The 23,499-nt window shown below is 61.7% G+C and overlaps 6 protein-coding genes across 9 annotated transcripts; 5 read left to right on the top strand and 1 right to left on the bottom strand.

Annotated features, from left to right (window-relative positions):
• Positions 1-1,935: 1,935 nt before the first annotated feature.
• Positions 1,936-4,229, bottom strand: S100A1 (S100 calcium binding protein A1). Of its 2 annotated transcripts, none has more exons than XM_057423188.1 (3): positions 4,105-4,229; positions 2,289-2,437; positions 1,936-2,183 (listed from the first exon to the last, which is right to left on the bottom strand). In XM_057423188.1, exons 2-3 carry the CDS (start codon positions 2,427-2,429, stop codon positions 2,040-2,042), a joined length of 285 nt encoding a protein of 94 aa, XP_057279171.1. In that variant the 5' UTR covers positions 2,430-2,437; positions 4,105-4,229; the 3' UTR covers positions 1,936-2,039. The 2 variants fall into 2 exon arrangements, with proteins under 2 accessions (XP_057279171.1, XP_057279172.1); XM_057423189.1 differs by lacking the exon at positions 4,105-4,229 and adding an exon at positions 2,618-2,764.
• A 2,177-nt stretch (positions 4,230-6,406) lies between these two features.
• Positions 6,407-7,365, top strand: S100A13 (S100 calcium binding protein A13). The gene is made up of 2 exons (XM_057423256.1): positions 6,407-6,573; positions 7,210-7,365. The coding sequence occupies exons 1-2, from the start codon at positions 6,424-6,426 to the stop codon at positions 7,342-7,344; spliced, it is 285 nt and encodes a 94-aa protein (XP_057279239.1). The 5' UTR covers positions 6,407-6,423; the 3' UTR covers positions 7,345-7,365.
• On the top strand, positions 7,335-10,477 carry S100A14 (S100 calcium binding protein A14). 2 transcript variants are annotated; one of them, XM_057423249.1, is made up of 4 exons: positions 7,335-7,432; positions 8,262-8,362; positions 9,722-9,868; positions 9,979-10,477. In XM_057423249.1, the coding sequence occupies exons 2-4, from the start codon at positions 8,330-8,332 to the stop codon at positions 10,096-10,098; spliced, it is 300 nt and encodes a 99-aa protein (XP_057279232.1). In that variant the 5' UTR covers positions 7,335-7,432; positions 8,262-8,329; the 3' UTR covers positions 10,099-10,477. The 2 variants fall into 2 exon arrangements, with proteins under 2 accessions (XP_057279232.1, XP_057279233.1); XM_057423250.1 differs by lacking the exon at positions 7,335-7,432 and adding an exon at positions 7,969-8,062.
• Positions 10,478-13,582: 3,105 nt separating this feature from the next.
• Positions 13,583-16,466, top strand: S100A16 (S100 calcium binding protein A16). 2 transcript variants are annotated; one of them, XM_057423245.1, is made up of 3 exons: positions 13,583-13,734; positions 15,815-15,976; positions 16,063-16,466. In XM_057423245.1, the coding sequence occupies exons 2-3, from the start codon at positions 15,821-15,823 to the stop codon at positions 16,225-16,227; spliced, it is 321 nt and encodes a 106-aa protein (XP_057279228.1). In that variant the 5' UTR covers positions 13,583-13,734; positions 15,815-15,820; the 3' UTR covers positions 16,228-16,466. The 2 variants fall into 2 exon arrangements, with proteins under 2 accessions (XP_057279228.1, XP_057279229.1); XM_057423246.1 differs by lacking the exon at positions 13,583-13,734 and adding an exon at positions 14,991-15,121.
• A 2,647-nt stretch (positions 16,467-19,113) lies between these two features.
• Positions 19,114-20,215, top strand: LOC130606726 (protein S100-A4-like). Its single transcript, XM_057423247.1, has 2 exons — positions 19,114-19,267; positions 20,017-20,215. The coding sequence occupies exons 1-2, from the start codon at positions 19,127-19,129 to the stop codon at positions 20,179-20,181; spliced, it is 306 nt and encodes a 101-aa protein (XP_057279230.1). The 5' UTR covers positions 19,114-19,126; the 3' UTR covers positions 20,182-20,215.
• A 1,568-nt stretch (positions 20,216-21,783) lies between these two features.
• On the top strand, positions 21,784-22,616 carry LOC130606727 (protein S100-A4-like). The gene is made up of 3 exons (XM_057423248.1): positions 21,784-21,797; positions 22,136-22,290; positions 22,393-22,616. Exons 2-3 carry the CDS (start codon positions 22,153-22,155, stop codon positions 22,555-22,557), a joined length of 303 nt encoding a protein of 100 aa, XP_057279231.1. The 5' UTR covers positions 21,784-21,797; positions 22,136-22,152; the 3' UTR covers positions 22,558-22,616.
• Positions 22,617-23,499: the final 883 nt, after the last annotated feature.

The raw sequence follows: 23,499 nt of genomic DNA, 5'->3' as shown, positions 1-23,499 counted from the left end.
CGGGATGGGGATGGGGATGGGAATGGGATGGGGATGGGATGGGATGGGATGGGATGGGGTTGAGGATGGGGATGAGATGGAAATGGGGATGGGATGGGATGGGGATGAGGATGGGGATGAGATGGAAATGGGGATGGGATGGGATGAGATGGAATGGTCTGGGGATGGGATGGAAATGGGGATGGGATGGGAATGGGGATGGGGTTGGGAGGGGTGGGGATGGGGATGGGATGGGGAGGGGTGGGGATGGGCATGATATGGAAATGGGGATGGGATGGAGATGGGGATGGGGATGGAAATGGGGATGGGATGGGATGAGATGAGATGAGATGGAATGGTCTGGGGATGGGATGGAAATGGGGATGGGATGATGAGATGATGAACTGAACTTAAAGCTTATCCAGCTCCAAAGCAGGGACCCCTTCCACTAGAGCAGGGTGCTCCAAGCCCCGTCCCACCTGGCCTTGAACACTGCCAGGGATGGGGCATCCAAACCTTCCCCATCCAACCCATCCCAGTATCCCACTGCCCTCCCAGGGAAGAGCTTCTGTCTAAGAGCTCATCTCAGTCTCCTCTCTGGCAGGTTAAAGCCATTCCCCTTGGCCTGCCCCTCCATCCCTTGTCCCAAGCCCCTCTCCAGGTTCCTGCAGCCCCTTTAGGCACTGGAGCTGCTCTAAGGTCTCCCTTTCAGGAGCCTTCTCCTCTCCAGGCTGACTCAGCCCAGCTCCCTCACCCTGGCTGCAGAGCAGGGATGCTCCATCCCTCACAGCACCTCCAACACCCCACATCCTCCCTCTCCTGCCCTACGCATCCTCTTTAAGCCCCTCTTACCCCCCCCCCTCCCCTTTAAATGAGCCAAACCCTACAGCGAGCAAGCGCACGAGCGGCTCTTCTGGGTATTAAAGTGGTTTCTACCCTCTTGCCCCCTTGCCCCTCCTCTAGCCCCAGAGAAGGGCACTGATTGCAGCAGGGCAATAAGGATGCAACCAGCGTGCCCCACATCGCTTCCTTCCCATCCCATCCCATCCATCCCATCCCATCCACCCCATCCCATCCCATCCACCCCATCCCATCCCATCCATCCCTTCCCATCCCTTCCCATCCCATCCCATCCCATCCCATCCCATCCCATCCACCCCATCCCATCCCATCCATCCCTTCCCATCCCACCCCATCCCATCCCATCCCACCCCATCCCATCCATCCCATCCCACCCCATCCCATCCATCCCTTCCCATCCCATCCCATCCCATCCCATCCATCCCTTCCCATCCCATCCCATCCCATCCATCCCTTCCCATCCCATCCCATCCCATCCCATCCCATCCATCCCTTCCCATCCCACCCCATCCCATCCCATCCCACCCCATCCCATCCATCCCATCCCACCCCATCCCATCCATCCCTTCCCATCCCATCCCATCCCATCCATCCCTTCCCATCCCATCCCATCCCATCCCTTCCCTTCCCATCCCACCCCACCCCACCCCATCCCACGGCCGGGATTGCCCCACGGGGACCCGACCCCGTCCCCTCTGCCCCCCCCAACCCCGGGAGCTCCGCAGCGGGCCCGGCCCCAGCCGCGGCAGGCGATGGCGCTGCCGGCCCTGCGCGGGGCTCAGCGCGGGGGCCGCTGGCTCCGCTCCCGCTGGGCGAGCCGATAAGAACCGGTTCCTCCAGCCCCGTGGGGCGCAGGGCCCGGGACGTGCCACAGCCTGTGGGGGCCCCCCCATCCCGGACCCTCAGAGCCCCGTATTACCCCCCCCCCCCGCTATGTCCTGCACCCCAATGGGTGAGACCCTATGGGGCAGGGTGCGATGGAGGGAGCACGCTGCCCTCAGACCCAGGGTGGCTTTTTCCCTATGGCTTGGGAGAGGGAACGCTCCCGGTATCCCCAAGGAAGGGGACAGCCTTGGAAGCGGGGTCGGTGCCTTTATTATGGAGCTGGATGCCATGGGGATGCTGCGGGCTGGGAAGCGGAGGGGGAGAGCTGGGGAAGGGCTGCTCTGCGCTTCGGGGGTGCTCGGCCGGGATGGGGGTCAGGCGTTCTCCCAGAAGAAGGTGTTGCAGGCCACGGTGAGGGCGGCCACCAGGACCACGTATTCCTGGAAGTCCACTTCCCCATCGCCGTTCTCATCCAGGTCCTGCATGATCTTCTCCACGGCACCCGTGTCCTTCTGGGTCTGCGTTTGGGGGGGGGGGGGGGTGTGTGACAGCGTCAGCATTGGATGCCCCGTAGCATGGAAAGGAAAACGGGGCCCCCCCCCTGCATCCCATCACATCCCTACCTCCAGGAAGCAGCCCAGCTCGCTTTGCAGCAGCTCCTTCAGCTCCTTCTTGCTCAGCTTGTACTTGTCCCCCTCTTTGCCCGAGTAGTGATGGAAGACGTTGATGAGCGTCTCCATGGCCCCTTCCAGCTGCGATGCCATGATTCCGGCTGCGGGGAAGCACCCACTGGGTTACGGGGGGCACCCACCAGCTTCCCCCTTTAGCATAAGGAGCATCCCTCGATCGCATCCGCTTTGGCCTTCACTATAGGGCAGAGCTGGCTATGGGGGGGGGGGGGGGGGTGTCTGCACCTCCTGTCCCTGCATCCCACCCATGGACCTGGGCTCACCTGAGCTCCGCGCTGCTCCGAGTGCTCCAGGCTGGGCTAAGCGGGGCCGTTAAATAAGCTCCAGGCCCCCTCCCTGCGGGAGGATCCGATACCGGGGCTGGACAGTCCGGCTGGCACCGCCGGGCCCCCCTCGCGGGGGCCGGGATACGGGGAGCCCGCATCCATGGTACCCCGGGGCCCTGGTCACCCCACACCGGTCCAGGGTGATGGAGAGGAGCGCGTCCAGCCCCATCAGTGCTTATGGGATGGGGATGCTGAGTTACTTTGGGGGGTGTTTGGGTCTCGCTTCCACCTTCACCACGGATGTGCCCTGTGGGTCATAGGATCGTGGAATCGTGGGAATGGCTTGGAAGGGAGCTTAAAGCACACCTAAAACCATGGAATGGTTTCCTGGAAGGACCTGGCCTTGGATGCCCCAGCGCCGGTGGGATCCCGGCATCCCCCATCACTCAGCACCGCGCTGCCGGCTCCATCCCATCCCTCCTCCCGCCGCCCGGCCGCTGGGATCCGGTGTCCTCAGCGGTGCAATGGGAGCCGATGGAGCCGGGGGGAGCCCGGGGGGGGCTATCGGGTGACCCGCACACAGAGGAGCCTCTTGTGAAGCGAACAAGAGCTCCCCAATCCCAGCCCCGAGGTTGCCGCAGCAACGGCTCCGCCGGGAAACCGGATTCCCCATCGCAGGCGCTGATAATCCCGGCTCTCGTTACGGAGCGGGAATGCGGAGCCCCCAACCTCGGCATCATCCCCCCCCCCCCCTTTCCTTTGGGAGCTGCCCCGTGTGGCTTTTCGCAAGAGCCGGGTGGTGCCAGGCTCTTTATCCCGGATTCCAGCCCTAATTTGGGGCTAATTATATCCTGCTCCCTCCTTTGCCAGCTCCTGCGCTTCCTGTGCTTGGGAAACGCTGTGTCCCTGCCTTGGGACCCCAAAAGGAGCCTGGGGACCCCCTGTGGCACCCGGTGCATGGGGGGGGGGCTGGAGGGGTTGGGGTGATGGGCAGGGCCTTGGTGGGGGGGGTCTTGTCCTGTGCATGGAGCAGTTGAGTTGGAAAGGGGGGGCCCTGTCTGGTGTGTATGTAGGGTTCTGGATGGAATTGGGGTCCTGGATGGAATTAGGGGTCCCAGATGGAAGTGGGGTCCCAAATACAAGTGAGGGTCCCGGCTGGAATTGGGGGTCCTGGCTGGAAATAGGGGTCCTGGCTGGAATTGGGGTCCCAGATGGAAGTAGGATCCCAAATAGAAGTGAGGGTCCTGGCTGGAATTGGGGTCCCAGATGGAAATGGGGGTCCCAGACCGAGCTGGGGGTCCCAGATGGAAGCTCGTGTCCTGGATGGAAGCTCAGGAGCCGCTTCCCAGCAGGACACAGCTCCCAGGCTGGCTTTGGCAGGGATGGGGGGAACCCTGGGGCCGGGGATCCCTATGGAAAACCGGCTCCAGGGCCTGGAATAGGCTTTTCCAGGGGGAAGCAGGGCAGGACCCGGTGGCACTCACTTGGCCGTGTCCCGTCCCCGGTGCGGCGGCCGCGGGCAGGATCCGGCCGCCCCTTCCCGGAAGCCTGATCCCAATTGGGACGCAGCTGCCCATGACGGGAATGGGCATCGCCGTTGGGTCCTGAGCTTAAATATAGCCCCGGTCCGGGTGTGTGCAGTGGCACGGGGCCACCATGGGCTGAGTGTCCGACCCTGGCTCCCATCCATCCCCAGCCCTGGCCGGAGAGCAGGATTGGGCCAGGCTATTGCCAAGCACGGGCGCCAGGGGCCATGGCTGCGGGATGGAGGGGCCGTGGTCCTGCTCCCGGCGGTGCTGGCAACGGGATGAGCGGAGCCGGCGCGGCCGCCCCGGCGCATCCCCAGGACAAGCTCTTACCAAACCGGGAGCAGCGAGGGCCGGGCCAGGAGGTTTACACACAGCTCGGAACAGGTTTCAGCCACTGCTCCACTTGCACCCAGTTCAACCGGTTGCTCCAGTTGCTGGGGCCGGGGCTGGGCTGATCTTGGTTTTCCAGCCCATTGCCGGAGCAGGGAAGAGGCTTTTCCATGCCTGGGGTTTGGAGCTGCTGTGGCAATGGGGGGGGGGGGGGGTCATGATGGCACGGAGCATCCCTCAAATCAGTGCCGTGCAGTGATTCCTGATAGCTGGGGGGGACACGGACACGCACAGGGGTTGGGATCCAATGGGACAATGCATGGGGACAGGGATGCGCCTGCATCCCGAGCTCTCATCCCAGCACAGAGGCTCCTGGCAGTACCAGATCCCTAGGGATGGGTCACTGTGCCCTGCCCGTGGGGACAGCCCTGAGCAGGGATCCCCACTTCAAGCCTGTGACTTGGCCGCATCCTGTTGCGGGGCTGCTGCAGCTCCTCGCCCCATCCTGGCACCCCGAATTCCAGAGGCAGGGAGTCACGGGCCCGCCTGGCTCTTGGGGCCGGTGATTCACCCCAATTGTCCCCGTCCCTGACTCACCCCGGAGCTTTCCCAAGCCACCATCCCTGTCCCCTGACGTGGGGCGCAGCGGAAGTCCCGTCCCCATGGCCCCCATCATCCCGGGAAGGGGATGGACCGGATGGGGCTGCAGGAAGCCAATTCCTGCCCCGTGAGCTGGTGTGACGGCTGCGGGGTGGGGACCGGGCCACCCATCCCCATCCCTATGGAGAGGGGCAGGGAGTGGGTCAGGGATCAGCAGTGCCAGGGACCTCTGTGGGTCCCCAGAACACTGCTGGGGTGGGATCCCCTTCCCATGCGCCCTGCTGGCGGTGCTGGCATGGAGATGGGGATATCCCCATGGATACGCTCCCCATGGCATGCAGGGAATCCGGGATGCCTCTGCCATGCTCTGTGCAGAGATGAGACCCCCCCCCCCCGCGTTGGTCAGATCCAAGGAGCAGCGCCGGGACATGGGATGTGGCCGTGGGAACCGCGGTGCCATGGTTTGGAGCTGCTGCGTATCCCGGCTGGAAGCGTGCCAGCGCTGCCATGTTATAAATACCCCATGATTAAAGGGGAAAGGCTCGATCCAACCCCCTCATTAATGCGGATTAATTAATTTCCACAAAGCCCACTGTTAATAGGGGTGATGCCAGTGGGTGGCTGAGTCACAACTCTCACTCCGTGCGGGTCCCCACCGCGGGATCACAGCCTGGGATGAGCCACCGGGAATAGCAGGACATGAGCAGGGTGCTGGGGGCCTCATCCCCAGGGCAGCCTGCAGGGATGAACCCCCTGGGATGCTCAATCCCTATGGGATGCTTGAGCCTGGGGGATGCTGGTGCGAACCCGCTGTGTCCCCTCATGTCCCTCTGCATCCTGGTCCCATCCCGGCGCATCCCAGCAGTGCTGTGGAGCCCGGGGTACGTTCACATCACACTGAGCTTGATCCCTTGCCCACAACGGGGAGGGAGGGAGCAGAGGAGGACGTGGGTGCGTCCGGGCAGCGTCGGTGCCTCCGTCCATCCGGCTGCAACAGGAAACCTTATTCCTGAGGCACAGAGAGGGGGAAACACGGGTCTAAAACCTCCCATAGGGCCTAAAACATCCCTGGGGCGGGGGGGTGTTGAGAGCTTCTCTGCCTGCAAGAGCCAGGGGTAAGTAGGGAATTCCTGCAGGGAATCGCACTGAGCACTGCGTCTGCAGCAGGAAACCTCCGCTGTGTCCCCATCCCTTTCCTGCCGTGCCCCCATCGCACGGGAGCACTAAAGGGCTGTGGTCCCCCCCCTGCGCCCTGGGCTGGGGAAGGGGAGTGGGGTCCCCATCTCCTCATGCGTCACCTCCGTGCCCCCGACCCCTCTCAGCCCCGTGCCGCCGCCGTGCCCCATGGCCACGGAGCTGACCGAGCTGGAGCTGGCCATTGAGAAGCTGGTGACCGCGTTCCTGGACCACGCGGGACAGGAGGGCAGGAAGGGCTCCCTGACCCCCAGCGAGTTCAGGGCCCTGGTGCAGCTCCAGCTGCCCAACCTGATGAAGGTGAGGAGAGGGGCAGGGTCTGTGGGGCAGTGGGGGGGGTGGGTGGGGTTTGGAGCTGGGGCCTGCTCTGGTACCCTGGGATTTGTGAGCAAGAGCAAGTCGCAGCTCCTGCACCCCCCCATCCTCATCCTGGTGCCCATCCCCTTCCCATCCCTTCCCCATCCACATCCCCACTTGCATCCAATCTCCATCCCCATACCCAGCCATCACCAACCCTTCCCCATCTCCATCCCCATGCCATCCCCATCCTCATATCCATCCCATCCCCATCCTCATCCTCATCCCATCCCCATCCCCATCCTCATATCCATCCCATCCCCATCCTCATCCCCATCCTCATATCCATCCCATCCCTATCCTCACATCTATCCCATCCCTATCCCCATCCCATCCCCATCCTCATATCCATCCCATCCCCATCCTCATCTCCACCCCATCCCCATCCTCATCCTCATCCCATCCCCATCAGCATCCTCATCCTTATCCTCATCAGCATCCCCATCCCCATCCCCATCCCTTTCCCCTTCTTTCCCCTTCCCCATTCCTTCCCCTTTCTCTTCCTCATTCCTTTCCCACCCCCATTCCCATCCCGCTGGGCACCAGGACACAGCCGAGCCTCCCCTGTCCTCCCCGCAGGAGGTCCCCTCCCTGGAGGAGAAGATGCAGGAGCTGGATGTGAACCAGGACGGGGAGCTGAAGTTCAGCGAGTACTGGCGGCTCATGGGGGAGCTGGCGAAGGCCGTAAGGAGGGAGAAAGCCGGGAAGAAGTGATGGGAATCTCCTCCAGCACCGAGCTAATAAAGGAGGATCCCCTGAGCCTGAGCATCGCTGCTGTTCTTAGTGAGGGGCTCTGATTCGGGTGACCCACCTGCATCCCCCCATCACCACCACGCTGTGCGGGCTGGGGCTCACCCTGCTCTTGCGGTGACGGGGCCCTTCCCAAACCACCCTCTGCCCCCCACAGACACCTTCCTGCTCAGTGCAACCCCGACGGGTGGCAGGGATGTGGGGCTGGCGAGGAGCTCAGGACCATCTCCAGCAGCGCTGCCGCCGCCGCGGTGCCCGCGGTGCCCTTGGCACCTCCACGGCATCAGCGCTCCTCATCTTGGGCAGCGTTGGTGGGAGAAGCATCTCCCAGCACCCCAAACCGAGCTGCCATTCCCAGCATCCAGCTCCCAAACCCTGGCATTGCCGGGAATCCCTAAACCCCCCTCCACGGGGGTACCCGGCGGCTGTTCCCACGCGGTGCCGCGCGGCTCCGACCATCCCGGCTTTGCCTTTGGAACCGTCCCGGCTTTGCCTTTGGAACCATCCCTGTGGCCAGGAAAGGAGGCGTTTCCCAGCCCCACGCTGGCTCGGGGCCAGGCTCTGGGATAAGGCCTTGCCCCACACCGCAGCCGGAGCGCAGGGAGCTCCCACTCACACCTCCCCTGGTATAAAACCCCTGCGCGCCGCAGCCCGCGCACACCCGGCGCAGCCCCAGGAGCAGGTGAGTGACCCAGCACTGCCATAGGGGTGAAGGGGAGGGGGGTCCCAGCAGCACCCATCCTGCTCCCATTGGCTTTGCCATGACTTGTTCCCGCTGGGACGTGTCCCGGCAGCTCACCGCATCCTTGCGCTGCGCTGAAGGAGGGGAATCTTCCCCCCCCCTCACCGAGCCCATTGCTGAGCCTGGCTTTCTCCTGCAGCTCCCCGTTGGAGAGGACAGCCCAGCACCGCTGCCAGCGAGGACCCGCAGACCCCGTGCGGAGCAGCAATGGGCCAGTGCAACTGCCGCAAGAAGCGCAAGGTCCATGAGCCATGCTGTTGTTGGCAATGGGAGGGCCGGGACCCCCGTTGGGATGCGGGGCGCAGGGCCCCATCCCTGGGAATGGGGGGGACTCGGAGCAGCATGGCCCCGTCCTGGAGGCAGACTCCAGTGGAGGAGCCAAGGGGCTGCTTTGGGCTCGGAGCCGCTTGAAAGCTCAGGGAAGCAGGCAGCTCCCATGGATTTGCCTTCGGGAGCCGTGCTTGCTCCTTGCGACCGCTCCGAGGATGCCCCCTGGCACAAAGGCTCCTGTTTTCCTCGGCTCTCAACCAAGGGGCTGCCCTCCTCTTGCACCCCCTTGGCACCTGAGCAGGATTTGGCCGGGGCTGAGGCTCTGAAGATCGCTGCCTGCTTCCTAATGGGCTTTGCCTGCTGTGGTTTGAGAGCGTCGCAAGGGGAAACCGCAGATGCCGAGTGAATCACCGCCGTTTCCCTCCCGACACGGCTTTACCCATTGAGTGCATGGGGATGCCGAGCGCACGGGGCTCTGCCCCCCTCAAAACCTGCTTGGGAAAGGGGAGGTGGTGGTGGGGGGGTTGTTCTGCAACCCCAATGGGGCTCCTGCTGCCTCCGAGCCCCAGCCCGGCACTGACTCATTGCCTCCATCCACCGCTTGTGCAAAGGAGAGGAAGAACCAGTCCGGACGGCAGCGGCGGCCCCCGCGCGCTCTGGGTGTTGACGCCGGGGTGGCTGAGCCTCGCTGGCCCCGGGCAAGGAGAAGCCCGGGCAAGCAGAGGCAGGGGGGTGACAACGCGGCAGGGATGTGGGGCACAGCAAGGTGGAGGGGTACGGGAGCTCCAAGGTGGGGGGGCTGAGGCTGGGCAGAGCTTGTATGGAGGGATGCGACATCTGGATGGGAGGGATTCACATCTGTATAATGGGGTTTCACATCTGGATGGGAGGGTTTCACATCTGTATAATAGGGCTAGAGATCTCTACGGTGGGGTTTCACATCTGGATGGTGGCGTTTCATATCTGGACGGTGGGGTTTCACATCTGGATGGAGTGGTCTGGCATTGGTATGGAGGGGTCTTGGATCCATACGGAGGGGTCTCACATCTGGATGGAGAGCTCTGGCGTCAGGACGGAGTGGTCTTGCAGCTGTGTAGGCTGGTCTCGGGCCAGTACGGAGGGGTATCACATCTGGATGGAGTGGTCTTGCAGCTGTATGGGGGACTCGCATCTGTGCAGTGGGGCCTTACAGTAAGAGGGGCTCTCACATCTGTGCTGAAGGGGATCGTGTTGATAAGGGGGCTCATCGCGTTGTTTAGGGGTAGAACATCTGGCACATCTGCTCGGAGCCTTCCGTCCGTCTGAGCCTTCCCTCTTTTCCCTGCTCAGGACTGCCAGGAGCTCACCGACGTGGAGCGCGCCATCGAGACCGTCATCAACCAGTTCCATTGCTACGCCGTGAAGGGGCAGAAGGAATACCTGACCCCCAACGAGATGCAGGAGCTCGTGGTGCAGAAGCTGCCCCACTTGGGGAAGGTGAGAGCAGAGCCTCGGGGTGGGCAGGGTAAGGGGGCCACGGGCTGCCTGCGGGACCCCACAGCTCCATCACCCCAATGCTTTCTTCCCCCCTCCTCGTCCCGCTGCAGTGTGTTGGACCACTGGAAGAGAAGATCGAATGCATGGGAGACCCTGATGAAGCCAAGCTGGAGTTTGGAGAGTACTGGGACATGATGGGGGATGCGGCCAAGGGCTGCCGGAGGAAGTAGAAGGGCGGCGGGGGGACGGGAAGGCGCCCGAGGCCTCAGGCTCTGCACCGTGGGTGCATGCGAGAGGCTGCTGGTCCCGGTGGGATGCGCTTGGGAATGCACAACGCTGCTCATCTCCTCCCCGCATCCCTGCCCGGGGCAGAGGGATCCCCCTCGCCGGCTCCCTTCCTGCCCTCTCCTTCCCGTCAGGACACCTCCCTTCCCATCCCCAGCAAGGGTGTGGTAAAGGGGGTTCCTGGCTCCAGCTCCGGAGCCGCCTTTCTCCGTCCTTTGCTCCAGAGCCTTTATCCCAGGGGTTATCCCACCTCCGGCCCTGAAAAGCCTCCGGTTGCAGGTCCCCCAGCCCCGGAGCAGCGCAGCGAGAGGGACTCGGCTCCTTTCCCCCTTCCTTCCCCCCTTCCCCCCTCCAAATCCCTTGGATGTTTGGGCTCGTCCCCCTGCCACTGATGGGACCCCCTGTGCCTTGTGCTTCGAGCACCTCCGGGGTATCCCAGGCTCCGGGACCAGCACCAGTGTCTCCATGCCTGGCCTGGGTCTTATTCCCTGCTCTTCCCGCAGTGCAGGGACCGTGGTGCCTTGCTCCTGGCCAGGTTTTGGGGGTGCTAAGCCAGGGGGGTACCATGGTGCTCCCCCATTTGCCCCTCTCCAGGGATGCTGGCCCCTGGCTGGGCTCGGGGCTGGGATGGTGGCGGGTTGTTACCAGCTTGCAACCAGTTTTGTATAAATTAATAAAGGAAAACACTGGAAAATCCCAGCCAGAATGGGGTGATGTTGTTTGTCCTTGGTGGGAGAGGGAAAGGGGGGGGGAAAGGAGGGATGGGGCTGCAGCCACCATGGCTTTGAGCATCGCTCGCTGCTGGGTTGCTGGCCCCAGTACTGAGCTTAGGGTACAAGGGGTGCTGCAGGGGTAGAAGGGATTCTGTGGGGGTACAAGGGATGCTGCAGGGGTACAAGAGATGATGTGGGATACAAGGGATGCTGCAGGAGTACAAGAGATGCTGTGGGGTACAAGGGATGCTGTGGGGTACAAGGGATGCTGCAGGGTGCAGGGGATTCTGTGGGGGTACAAGGGATGCTGCGGGGGTACAAGGGATGCTGTGGGGGTTCAAGGGATGCTGCAAGGGTACAAGGGATGCTGTGGGGGTGCAAGGGATGCTTCAGGGTTACAAGGGATGCTGCAGGGGTACAAAAGATGCTGTGGGGTACAAGGGATGCTGAGGGGGTGCAAGGGATGCTGCAGGGGTACAAGAGATGATGTGGCGTACAAGGGGTGCTGTGGGGTACAAGGGATGCTGCAGGGGTACAAGGGATGCTGTGGGGTACAAGGGATGCTGCAGGGTACAAGGGATGCTGCGGGGTACAAGGGATGCTGTGGGGTACAAGGGATTCTGCGGGGTACAAGGGATGCTGTGGGTGAGCATGGTCCTGCTTTAATGGTTCTTGGTTCCTGGGGTGGCTCCTGCTCAGTGGTCTCCCTTTGCGGGCACCCCACAAGCAGAACCAGTGTGGTGTGCACAGACCGGGCACCCCCAAAGCTCAGGGCACGGGCTCAGAAGGGTCCCCTCCATGTCACAGGAGGTGGGATTTCGCTGTCGTTGCAGCACACTGGAAAGCAGGGAATGCCACAAAGTGGTGGCTCAGCGGGATGGGGCTGAGTGCGTGGAGGGCCACAAAATGGGCTTGGAAGGGTGCAGAGGGCTTTAAGTTATCCCCCTCTTCCCTCTTCCATTGCTGTGCTCTGTGTCCTGGAGGCATCTCCATGGGATGGAGACCCCTGAAACAGAGCTGGTGGAGGGGCCTCAGCAGCGTTGGTGCTGCAGGGACAAGCCCAAAGGTGAACAAACCCAACCCAAATGTGATAGGACCCGAGGCAGGGCCATGGTGGCCGCAGCGCCGACACCGCGGCTCGGCTGTGGCCACCCTGTGTCTCCTCTCACCTTGGGCTGGATTTCACAACGGGAATGACTATTTATTGTCCCTGCCTTGGCAACAAGTCCATGGAAATGAAGCAGAGAGGTGTGGTGTGTGCTTAATGAGACAGGAAATGTGTCAAATGGTTGGGGTGATGATGGGGGGAAAAGGGGAGCCGAGGCTCCGGGATCTTCTTCCCAGCACCAGGCTGGGAGCGTGCCACGGGCCTCTTGGCTCCCATTTGTGGTTGGGAGACCGGCTCCTCGGCGTGACGGGGCTGTCGGGAGCTGGGGAATTCCTGCAGCGTGAGGCAGCCTTGATAAGGATCTGTTGTAGATGGGAAGCCCTTGGAGGTGGGAGGAAGAGCTCAGACCAAGGTGGTCGGTGCTCCTTGGGGAGCCAGTGTTGATCATGAGGGCAACGCCATGCAATGCGCTGTCCATGCCGGGAGCACCATCACGGTGGTCCCCAGAGACCCCCAGATCTGGGTCTCGTTGTCACCCCTTTCCCATGGAGCAATGCTCGTCCATGAGACACCAAAGTGCTCCTGACCCTTCAGACCTGAAGCTGTTGGGCACCACCGGGGAGCCCCAGCCCCATGGGGAAGTGCCTTGTGATGGCTCCGGATGGGACATGGCTGCTCCGAGCACCCGCACACGCCCTGGATGCCTTGTAAAAAGAAGGGCCTGGATGCGGTTGTGACATCTGCCAGGCCCAGGAGGATAATGAAAGGCCGTGATTCAGAGGTGAGCTGTCTGCCTGCAGGGTCCGGGAGGGATTCCCACCCTCCTGGGATGTTGCATCAACGATACGGGAGCATCGCGGTTGAGAGCCGGCTGCTTCCTCCCAACCGAGATTAGGAGGAAGCCAGTGGAGAGCCTCTGCGATGACACGTTTGGGGTGTCCCTAAAGGTCCTCTGAGCAGGTAGCTCCTGCCTGGAATAGATCACCTCCTCCTGCGCATCCTTAAATAGGCAGCTCCCAATAACGCCCCTATCTCATCTTGGCATCAAATCACTGCGCCATGGCGCTGGGAAACGTACAAGGGTACAATTTGCTGGGACAATTAATTATGGAGGTGACTACACAAGCACAGCTACCAGGTGGGGAAGAGCTTTAGCTGGCCCAGTGCACCTAGGGATGGTTGACAGATGGAGAAAACCCTGCTTGGAGACGGTGCTGATGCTTCCAGCGCCCCAAAGAGCAGCCCCAGCCCCTTGCACCCTTGAGAACAAGTGGTTTTGGTTCAAATAAATGATGCCTTCACCTTGTGGGGCAGCTCCCGTCCCACACCAGCCCCATAGTGGGTGGTTTGGAGTAAAGATGGGTGATGGGGATGCAGCAGGGGATGGAGGAGCTGGGTTTTAGGCTGGTGCGTGGCTGGATGGGAGCCCACCACCCCTTCGGCATAATGGGGTCTTTCGGGGTGGTCCCCAAGCACCTTCCATCGCCCCTCTTCCATGCATGGGAAGGAGCCGGAGCCGGGTCCTGCTGCTCGCACCGACCCGTCTCGGGTGTTGCAATCGCACGGAGCCATTTCCCAGGTGAGCTCCGGCCTGGGAACGCCCCGGGAACGTCAGGGAGGGGTGGGAGCCTCTTTAAAAGCCCTGCTGGGCCCCGTGCTATGGGTGCAAGGTGAGCAGAGAGCGGGTGCCGTCGGCTCCCATCGACCGTGCTGCCGGAGCGGGGACAGACGGACACAGCGGGACCCACGCGGGCTCTGAGGTGGGGAGCAGGGAGCCAGCATGGGGATACTGGGGTGGGAATGTTCAACCAGGGACGTGCTGGGGCACGTCGGGTGCTGGAATCCCCTTGAGCCCTTCGGCAGCTCCGAGTGCGTGGGGCCGGGATGGAGGGGACCCGATGGATGCAAGGGGAGCATCAAGGGGGTGCGTGGTCCAGAGTGGGGCTCAGCAGCTTCCATCGAGCTCTGCTGCCTATGGAGGGGCAGCACATGGGGGGGGCCGGGGGGATCTGGCCCCTGGAATAGGGATATTTGCCTCCTGCTGTGGGTACTGGCGAGCATGTGAGGAAGAAGAGGGAGAGGTGAAGGAAGAAGGGGGACCATGGGCAGCCTCGTCCCCTTGTCCCCCTATGGGGACAATGTTCCCGTGCCCCGGCCTGGCCTCGGGGGCTCGTGGTGGGGCTGGGGTGCAGGCAATGGCAGGGGGTGTGAGTCAGCACTGAAGCAGCAGCCACGATGCCCCGAGGATGGGCTGCATGTTGGTGGCCGGGGATCGGTGATACCAGTGTGGGGTCTGCACCCAGTGGGTGCAGGGGGTGGGTGCTAGCACCCAGGGTGCTGCTGATGAGCTTTTGTTGGCTATTAATGGCCTGGAATGAGGAAGGGTCGGGGCTGGAGATCTCCTGTGAGTGGTTCCAGCTCCCAGTACCCTGCAAGTTGGGGATGGTCCTGCAGGATACAGACACAGCAAAGGCTTCCATGGGGACAAGGATGGCTTGGGAGGGCACCCAGCCACGCCAAGGGATGCAGGGACGAGCCTCGTGTCTCCTGTCACCACCCTGAGGTGCCGACGTCCCCGGCCTGGAGCTGGATTGGGGAGGATCAGTGCAAAGGGAGAAGGGACCCGAGGCAAGTCTGGGGCACGGGGCAGGTCCTGCCTGCTTCCAGGATGGAGACACCCTCCTGGATGATGCCCCAGAGCAGGGAACGTGCTGGGTCACCCCTTTGGGGCCGCTCGTGCCACCCCGTTGGCTTCCTCCACTGCTGCGATGGTGGCCATGGGCTGGTGTGGATCAGCATGGATATTGAAGTGACTGGGAACAGCATTCCCAGCTCAGCCCATTCCCTGCCATCGGCAGGGCAGGAAAGAGCCGAGGCCGGACAAGGTGACGCAGTTTCCTTCCCTGCCTGCATCCTGGGCAGGATGCGGCCGCCGGACCCCGTGACGAGGCCCATCCTGTTGGGTCCATCCATAGGAACGAGCTCGGAACCCACCGGGAAGAAAGAAAGGGGACCCGGGACATCGAGCAGAGAGGCAGGATTGGAGCCGGGCTATGGGGCTGCTGTTGGCTGGGGGGGCTCGGGCAGATCCAGACCTGCCCTGGGCAGGGTGTTCCCGGTGCGGTGAAGCAAGAGGAGGGCTGGCCGGTAATTCCTGCCCTCATCCCATCGCACGGCTCCTCCCTAGGCAGCCCTGGGAAGCCGCGGCCCCGTGGAGCCCCGGTGCCGTAATGACTGCCCCGACCCACGCATGGAGGCGGCCGCCCCGAGGGGCAGGAGGGGCTGATGGTGTGGGGCGGGTGCACGGAGCAGCGCCTGCCCATGGGCACTGCTGGCTCTATGGAGCCCTTCCATAGAGGTTGGGGTTTGCCTGCGTTGGGGCTTGCGGTGACCCCCATGGAGGGCATGGGTTGGGTTGGGTTGGGTTGGAAGGGAGCTTAAAGCTCATCCAGCTCCATGGGCAGGGACAGCTTCCACCGGAGCAGGGTGCTCCTTGAGCACTGCCAGGGATGGGGCATCCAAACCTTCTCCGTTCAACCCATCCCATGTCCCACCACCCTCCCAGGGAAGAGCTTCCTAAGATCCCATCTCCAATCCCCCTCTGGCAGGTTAAAGCCATTCCCCTTGTCCTGTCCCTCCATCCCATTGTCCAAAGCCCCTCTCCAGGTTTCCGGCACTGGAGCTGCTCTGAGGTCTCCCCTTCAGGAACCTTCCCTTCTCCAGGCTGACCCAGCCCAGCTCCCTCAGCCTGACTCCAGATCCTCCTTCTCTTGCCCTCCTCTATGATGGGCACACGGAGGCTCCCACATCCCCATGCCTGACCCCTAACCCGCCCCACAGGCAGCCATGGCCGAGTGCACGGAGCTGGAATGGGCCGTCCAGGTCCTGGTGAACAACTTTGACAAGTACTCGAGCCGCCGCTGCTGCTGCAAGAAGCCGCGGCGCATCAGCAAGAAGGACTTCCGCAAGATGCTGAGCTGCGAGCTCAACCACATGCTCACGGTGAGCTTGGGTTCATGGGGTCCCCCCAACACCCACATCCCCCTTGCTCCCCGGGCTGAGCCCTCTCCGTGTCTCCTCCCCTTCAGGACACCGGGAATCGCCGGGCGGCCGACAAACTCATCTGCGACCTGGATGAGAACAAGGACGGGCGCATCAGCTTCGAGGAGTACTGGACCTTGATAGGCGGCATCGCCAGCCCCATCGCCCAGATCATCCGCCAGCAGGAGCAGAGCGTCAAGCACACCAAGTAGCGGCTCCAGCCGAGCCTCCGGCATCACCTCCCGCTCCTCCATAGCTCCCTGCTTCTCCCCCCCAATCCCATTGCTAAGCCCTGCCCCGAGCCCCAGCTCGCCCCGGGGCACCCTGGTCTCCCAGAGCCACGCCAGGGTGTGATGGGGTGGGAAGACCCTAAGGGTGGGAGTTGGGGGGTGCGAGGCCATGGCAGCCTCCGGGGGCCCTGGGCCGTGCTATCCCTGCCTTCATCCTCACCCACAAGGAGCGATGGGATGGGCTTCTCCTCATCCAGGACATGAGCTCTGTCTGTTCTCAGCCCTCCGGGGCGCCAAGCCCATCGCAACCCGGACCCCCTTCAAAGCGATGGGGTCTTTCTATGGGATGAAGGGTGCCTTTCCCCTTGCCCAAGCTGGTGAAGGCTCTGCCCTGCTGGTGTCCTTCAGGCTCGGGGAGCGGCGCGGTCCCATCCGGCCAGCACCACCCGGGGTTATTTATTGCAGCAATAAAGAACGGAGGAGCAGCGGGTGATGCTCAGGCTCTGCCTTCCCTCCATGCGCTCTGGGGACATGCGTGGGGCAGAGGGAGGGGTCTGCCCTGGCCCCATAGCCCCCGAGCCACCACAAGGTGTCAGCAGACACCGCGGTCTCCCAGCCCCATAGCACCCAAACCCATTGCGTGTGGCGCTGGGCACGGATGCTGCTGCCCCACACCATGGGGGGGGGCACTCTTCATACCCTCATTGAGGGGTCCATCCGGACGCTACAGCCCCACATCCATGGGGTGCACTGGGGATGCGTCTCGGCACACTGAGATTCCCACTCATCACTCCGGGACGAGAAAGGCTTCGCGGCCCCGCTTGTGCCGGGATATCCCGGTGGGAAGCGCGCTGCAGCGCATCCCTGCCATGTCCCCATCGCTGGCATCAGCCCAGCGCAGCAGCCCTGGGGATTTTCCACTGGGATCGGACTCATCCCAGGGTCTGTGAGCAGGGAATCGCCCCCCCCCCCCCCCCCCCCCCGGCACCCCCTTGGAGCCGGGATCCCCTTGGAGCCGGGATCCCCTTCCAGCCGTTCCCCCTCCGCTTCCCACCCGAAGCAGGAGCGTCGCTGGTTCCTGCAGCACCGAGGGTCCAGGGCAGACCGGGGGTGTTCCCATGGGATGCGGTGATGGGCAGGGCTGCGGCTGAGTCATGGAGCAGGAATCCCGCTGGGCGAGGGCAGGGCTGGTGACTCACGGGCTGGTGATGGGGCTGAGCGGGGTTAGGCTGCACCCACTGCTCACACGGGAACCCATGGATTAGGGATAGACCCTCAGGGTGAGGGGCAGGCAGCTCCCAGCTCCCTATTCCTGGCTGCAGACTGGCATGGAAACAGTTCAGGATGTGCCCCCCGCTCCCACCCCGCTTTCCTTGTGCAGGATGCAGGAATCCTGGCTGCGACCTGAGCAGCCTCTGTGTCCATGCTGGGTGATGCTGGGTGAGGGACCCAACCCTTTGGAGCAAGCAGGAGGGGATGTGTGGGTCAGGGACAGGGTTGCATGGGCACGGGGTGCGCTGTGTGCCGGGCTCATCCCATCTCTCCCCACCGCTGTGGAAGGGCTGGGGGGCAAGGAAGGGCTCTGATCCTGAAACTGATCCCCCCCCATTTGCCAAACCCACACATTGAGGTTGATGCCGTGGTCAGGGAGCACCATCCGTGACTCCTCCGATGCCCTGTGCCAGGAACAAGTGGATGAAGGACCTGGAGGACAAGGAAAACACGATGGACATGGGGCTGCTTTATCATGCTCTGCATTGACTTCTACACTGAAGCCAGGCAGCATTGAGCCCTATGGCTTGAATAAAACCATTGTCACCTCCCCAAACCCTTGTGGAACGCATTAAGTTGCATTGGGTGTGTGTGTGTGTGGGGTGTGTGTGTGTAGGGGGTGTGCTTGGGACCATCTGTCTTGAAAAGGGACCCCTTGGTGTGGGGGACAGTGCAGTGATCCATGGAATGGGTTGGGTTGGAAGGGAGCTTGAAGCTCATCCGGTTTCAACCCCGTGGAAGGGAACCCTTCCTCTAGAGCAGCTTGCTCCAAGCCCCATCCAACCTGGCCTTGAACAGTGCCAGGGATGGGGCACCCACAGCTTCTCCCTTCAACCCATTCCAGTGTCCCACCACCCTCCCAGGGAAGAACTTCCTTATATCCAGCCTGAACACCCCCTGTTCCCCCTTGTCCCATCACTACAAGGGAGGAGATGGGCTGAGGAGCCCCTAGGGATGCCCCATCCCTTTGCTCGTGCCTCCATCCCCAGCCTCCCCCAGCAGCACCCAAACCCATCCACCTCTTCCTAATGGGATCACTCGGCTCGGTAGGCAAAAATGAGGTGTGGATGAAAGCACCTGCATGGAACAGCCCGGAGGCAAGAGAGCTCCATGGGCTGTGCCACCAGAGCTGGGCTATAAATGCCCATCAAGCCCCGGCGGCAGCATCCTGACTCCTCACTGCTGCCTGGTCCCTGGTGAGTCCCTGCTCCCCTTCTTCCATCACCCCTTGTCGCTGCCCCTCTGCAGCATCCTCACTCCTCACTGCTGCCTGGTCCCTGGTGAGTCCCTGCTCCCCTTCTTCCATCACCCCTTGTCTCTGCCCCTCTGCAGCATCCTCACTCCTCACTGCTGCCTGGTCCCTGGTGAGTCCCTGCTCCCCTTCCTCTTCCATCACCCCTTGTCTCTGCCCCTCTGCAGCATCCTCACTCCTCACTGCTGCCTGGTCCCTGGTGAGTCCCTGCTCCCCTTCTTCCATCACCCCTTGTCGCTGCCCCTCTGCAGCATCCTGGCTTAGGCACCATTCGCATCAGGGTGCTGGGAATTGGACCCGTCCCCATCCTGACCCCGTCCCCGGTGCTGTGCCCTGCAGGCACACGGCAGGCTGGCGATGGCGTGTCCCCTGGAGCAGGCGCTGGCCGTGATGGTCACCACCTTCCACAAGTACTCGGGCAAGGAAGGGGACAAGTACAAGCTCAGCAAGCAGGAGCTCAAGGAGCTGCTCAACAAGGAGCTGCCCGTCTTTGGGAGCGTAAGTGTGGGGACGCACCCCTTGGCTCTAGGGGCTGTAGGGGAGGGAGCAAACCAGCCTTGGGTCTTTCCATGGATCACACTGATCTGTGCATCCCTGCCCAAGGGATGCAGCCCATGTGGAGCCATGGAATGGTTTGGATGGGAAGAGCTCTTAAAGCTTCCTCTAGAGCAGGTTGATCCAAGCCCTGGCCAACCTGGCCTTGAACGCTGCCAGGGATGGGGCAGCTTCTCCATCATCCCATTCCAGCTCTCCATCACCCTCATAGGGAAGGACTGCCTCAGATCCCATCTTAACCTCCCCTCTGTTTAAAGCCATTCCCCTTGTCCTGTCCCGTCCCTGTGTGCCACAAAAGGCAGGATGAAGCCGGGAGGACCTGAGCTGGAACATACTTGGACCCGAAGGAAACTTGGCTTTCTTGTGCTCACACCAATATTTTGCTTGGCAAGGAGAAGCCTGCTCCAATTTCACTGTTTTATATTGGGCTTAACCCTTAATTCCCTTTAAAATGGGAGGTGAGATGTTTTAGCCCAGCTCCTTCATGCCCAAGAGGCGCATTTGCTGTACCCATGCCGGCACACCCCACATCTCAGTATCCACCTGCATCCCTAAAGGCCTTTTCCTTCTCCTTGAACCCATAGGGATGGAAGCCAAGGCTTTCACACCCATCCTTGTGAGCAGCGGGGCCGGATGGGGAGCACCTCACTCATCCATGCACCCCAAAACCCCACTTTCCCCCCCTCCTATAGAAGCAAATGGATGATGCCGAGTTCAAGAGGCTCATGAACGACCTGGACCACGACAAGGACAGCGAGGTGGACTTCAAGGAGTACGTCTGCTTCCTGGCCTGCATCACCATGGGCTTCAACGAGTTCTTCAGGGATTGCCCCACCAAGCAGCACCGCAAGAAGTGATCCCATCGGGGCTTCCAATAAAGGCTTTCCCAAAGGCTGGCGTTGTGCTTGGGGTGACTCACATCTTCCTCCTGCTCCTTGGGTTTTCCATGGAAGCATCCTTTGGAAAAGCCAGCCCTGGCTGCAGGCAATGGATTGGGATATCCCCCCCCGCACCATCCCTGCTGGCTTGGGGGGAGGTTTGATGCATGTTGGGGTCAAACCCGAGCTTCCCTGAGCCTGGCTTGGCTTAAAGCTCAGCACAAGCTCCCATTGGGTTTGGGGAGGGGAAGCCGGGCTGGAGGAACCACAGCAAGATGCAAGGGCCATGCAAAGCATAGAAGCCGGAGCGCATCCTGCAGGGAAAAGCTAAAGGAGACCCTTGGGGTATGGATAAACCCATGGGGATCACCCTGAGCCCCCCAGGTTTACCATGGGGCCGTGGTGAGCACATCAGGCTATGCCAGCGCTTGCGGAGCTCGGGTTTTGCCCCGCTTCCACCCATGGCCACAGCAGACGATGCTGCAGCCCCGCACCAGCCTGCCCCCATAGCCCCAAAGGAACCATCCTAGATCCAAAGAGCTTTCATCAACCCCCTACAGCATCGCATGGTAAAGAAGACCCCAAAGTCCTCCCTGAGCCCCAGACTTCACTTTGCCCCTTCCCAGGGTCTTTATAAAGAGCCCCTTGCAGTGATTTACACCACTTTGCACTGGTTAATAGAGGGATGGGGGTCAGGTTTGTGCCTTTCTCTTGCCCATATGGTCCTTAAAGAGCCCCCTGACCTGGGGAAGCTTCATCCCCTGTTTTCCCTCACCCTTCTAAAGCCTCATTTCCAGGCTCCAAAAGTTCAGCTTTAGCTCACAAAGTTTCCTTTTCCCATTCAAGTCCTTCAGTTTTAGGCTCTGGCTTAAGGTTTTCAGGCTCCAAGCAGTTTCTTGAGTGTCCAAACCCTCTTTTGGAGGCTCCAAGCCCCTCTTAAAGGGCTCAGAGCCCCCTGTTACCCACTGCTCTTTATCCCGGGGGGGGGGGGGGGTCAGGGACACTTTGGGTGTTTATCAGGGGATTCCAGGCTCCCAGCTCCTGCTTTCCCCTTGCCACGTGCCCAGGGCACACAGTCAGCAGCATCATTCCCCGTTACACAACGGGGCTCTTGTGACTCATGGCCCTTGCGCTTAGGAAACAGAAACCGAGTTAAAAACAGAACAACTCCCCCCCCATTCCCAACCCGAACTCCAGCACAACAACAAACCCATGGATAAATCCTGCTCGGCTCCAGACATCCCTGGGGATGCTGCCAAAACCATCTTGCCCTGCACTGCATCCCCTGCCCTCGCTGGCAAGGGTGGGATGAGGTGCCCCCCACTCCCTTGACTTCATCCCTTATCCATAGGGATTCTCCTCCAGCCCCACTGTGCTCTTTCCATCTCCTCAGCAGTGCAGGAACGGGATGGTCTGGGGGGGTCAGGGCTGCTCCTATGGTTTTTCCTCTCCTCCCTTGCCAGCCAATGTCCAGGCAGGCTCTGGATCAGCATTGGTGCCTTCCCAACCGGATAGCGAGGGAGGTGTCCCAGGCAGGGCTATAAATGCTGCCTCATCCTGCCCTTCCCATCCTTGGCTGTTCCTTTGAGCTGTTGGTGAGTTGCTTTTCCCCACTTTTCCCCCTTTATCCCACTCTCCAGATATTGCTAAAGGTGCATCTGCCCCATCCCACAATGGGGTCCTCCTATAGAGGTTTTCCCCCTGGGGCTTCTCCTGCAAGGAGCTGAGTTTGGAGGCTGGGAAAGCTGCTTCCCCCCATGTTCTCCCCTTTAATATGGCTTTTTTGGGGGTACCCAATGTGGGAGGGTGAAGCTAATGGGGAAGTGGTGATGCAGGAGTGGGGCATCGAAGAGTCTGCAGTGTCTGTGGGGCATGGGGGTGCATGGGGATGCTGCTCTCTGTTCTCACCCACTGGTGCTGTTGGTGCCTCCAGGCTTGCTGCTCTTCCCCATGGCATCTCCCCTGGAGCAGGCGCTGGCCGTGATGGTCTCCACCTTCCACAAGTACTCAGGCAACGAGGGGGACAAGTACAAGCTCAGCAAGCAGGAGCTCAAAGAGATGCTCACCAAGGAGCTGCCCAGCTTCAGCGTAAGCGCGGGACAGGGGGTACCACATCCCACTGTGGACGCCGGGATGCGGGGATGCGGCCAGATGGGATGCAAACCCCCATTTAACCCCCTTTGCTTGCAGAGACAAGCCAGTGAGGCCAGTTTACAGCAGCTCATGAGCCATCTGGACAGCAACAGCGACAGCGAGGTGGACTTCCAGGAGTACGTGATCTTCTTGGCCTGCATGGCCATGATGTGCAATGACTTCTTCCAGGACTGCCCTGATAAGATGCCGCGTAGGAAGTGAGCAGGGACCCTCCCGTTGTCTTCCTGATGCTCTTGTAATAAAGGATGCTTTCAACCCAATGCTTTTGCCTGCTTTGCAATGGGGGGGGGGGGGGGGGGGGGGGGGGGGGGGGTTGTTGCCTCAGGGACACTGGAGAAAATCCCGGTTTCCTTGGTTTCCTTTCCGTGTGAGCATTCCAAGTTCTGCTTGGGAACAAGGAGTCTGGGCGCTGCGTTCCCTGAGCCCTTGTAAAGCACCCGTTAGGGTGAGTCACTGCCCTGCAGCCCTGATAACCCCTTCGTGGCCAGGCAAGGCAGGAGCTTCCCAAGGGATTAACGGGTGGATAACTCCTTGTTTCAGCCGTAATCACATGGAATCAGCATCTGTCCCCATGGGGCAGGACCTGCCATGCTGGGAATCAGTTTGTCCCCCATGTGAATCCTCCTGGAGCAGGGTTTCCCTGCATTCCTGCTCGGGGTGGGGCTTTGACGTGCAGAGCAGTGACTTCCCCATGCACCCAACCAGCCCTGCGGGTACGACTCAGCCCATGGCTATAGACGCAAGGAGCAGCACAGCCACAGCCCCCCCCCCTTCCTGCTCATGTCTTTAAGTCCCGATTTCCTCCTTCTGAGCTCCATTTCCCCCACTGAGCAGCTGAGGACAACCTCGTGTGCTGAGTCCAGATGTGCAGCTGGATGCCCCCTTCCAGATGTGCAGCCGGATGCCCCCTTCCAGATGTGCAGCCGGATGCCCCCTTCCAGATGTGCAGCCGGATGCCCCCCTTCCAGATGTGCAGCTGGATGCCCCCTTCCAGATGTGCAGCTGGGTGTCCATCACTGGCACCTTCATCCCTCTGCTCCCAGAGGCACTGGTGAATGGAGATGCCACAAAGGCTTCACCCCCTTGCCCCCATCACATCAGCCCTGGGGCTGTGTGTGGAGGCAGACAGGAGCCACGTCTGGG

Source organism: Pezoporus wallicus, unplaced genomic scaffold (genome assembly GCF_028554395.1).
Source record: "Pezoporus wallicus isolate ANWC-B61680 ecotype Strahan unplaced genomic scaffold, APGP_CSIRO_Pwel_v1 scaffold_8441, whole genome shotgun sequence".
NCBI lineage: Eukaryota > Metazoa > Chordata > Aves > Psittaciformes > Psittacidae > Pezoporus > Pezoporus wallicus.
The sequence above is the reverse complement of the archived record's forward strand: the minus strand, read 5'-3'. Positions and strand labels throughout refer to the sequence as shown.

Excerpts from the sequence above, each read along its gene's own strand:
- S100A1 (XM_057423188.1), bottom strand. The coding sequence starts at position 2,429 with ATGGCATCGCAGCTGGAAGGGGCCATGGAGACGCTCATCAACGTCTTC. Across the intron at positions 2,184-2,288 it reads AGCTGGGCTGCTTCCTGGAG|ACCCAGAAGGACACGGGTGC; the intron begins GTAGGGATGTGA and ends CCCCAAACGCAG.
- S100A13 (XM_057423256.1), top strand. The coding sequence starts at position 6,424 with ATGGCCACGGAGCTGACCGAGCTGGAGCTGGCCATTGAGAAGCTGGTG. Across the intron at positions 6,574-7,209 it reads AGCTGCCCAACCTGATGAAG|GAGGTCCCCTCCCTGGAGGA; the intron begins GTGAGGAGAGGG and ends TCCTCCCCGCAG.
- S100A14 (XM_057423249.1), top strand. The coding sequence starts at position 8,330 with ATGGGCCAGTGCAACTGCCGCAAGAAGCGCAAG. Across the intron at positions 8,363-9,721 it reads ACTGCCGCAAGAAGCGCAAG|GACTGCCAGGAGCTCACCGA; the intron begins GTCCATGAGCCA and ends TTCCCTGCTCAG. Across the intron at positions 9,869-9,978 it reads AGCTGCCCCACTTGGGGAAG|TGTGTTGGACCACTGGAAGA; the intron begins GTGAGAGCAGAG and ends GTCCCGCTGCAG.
- S100A16 (XM_057423245.1), top strand. The coding sequence starts at position 15,821 with ATGGCCGAGTGCACGGAGCTGGAATGGGCCGTCCAGGTCCTGGTGAAC. Across the intron at positions 15,977-16,062 it reads AGCTCAACCACATGCTCACG|GACACCGGGAATCGCCGGGC; the intron begins GTGAGCTTGGGT and ends CCTCCCCTTCAG.
- LOC130606726 (XM_057423247.1), top strand. The coding sequence starts at position 19,127 with ATGGCGTGTCCCCTGGAGCAGGCGCTGGCCGTGATGGTCACCACCTTC. Across the intron at positions 19,268-20,016 it reads AGCTGCCCGTCTTTGGGAGC|AAGCAAATGGATGATGCCGA; the intron begins GTAAGTGTGGGG and ends CCCCTCCTATAG.
- LOC130606727 (XM_057423248.1), top strand. The coding sequence starts at position 22,153 with ATGGCATCTCCCCTGGAGCAGGCGCTGGCCGTGATGGTCTCCACCTTC. Across the intron at positions 22,291-22,392 it reads AGGAGCTGCCCAGCTTCAGC|AGACAAGCCAGTGAGGCCAG; the intron begins GTAAGCGCGGGA and ends CTTTGCTTGCAG.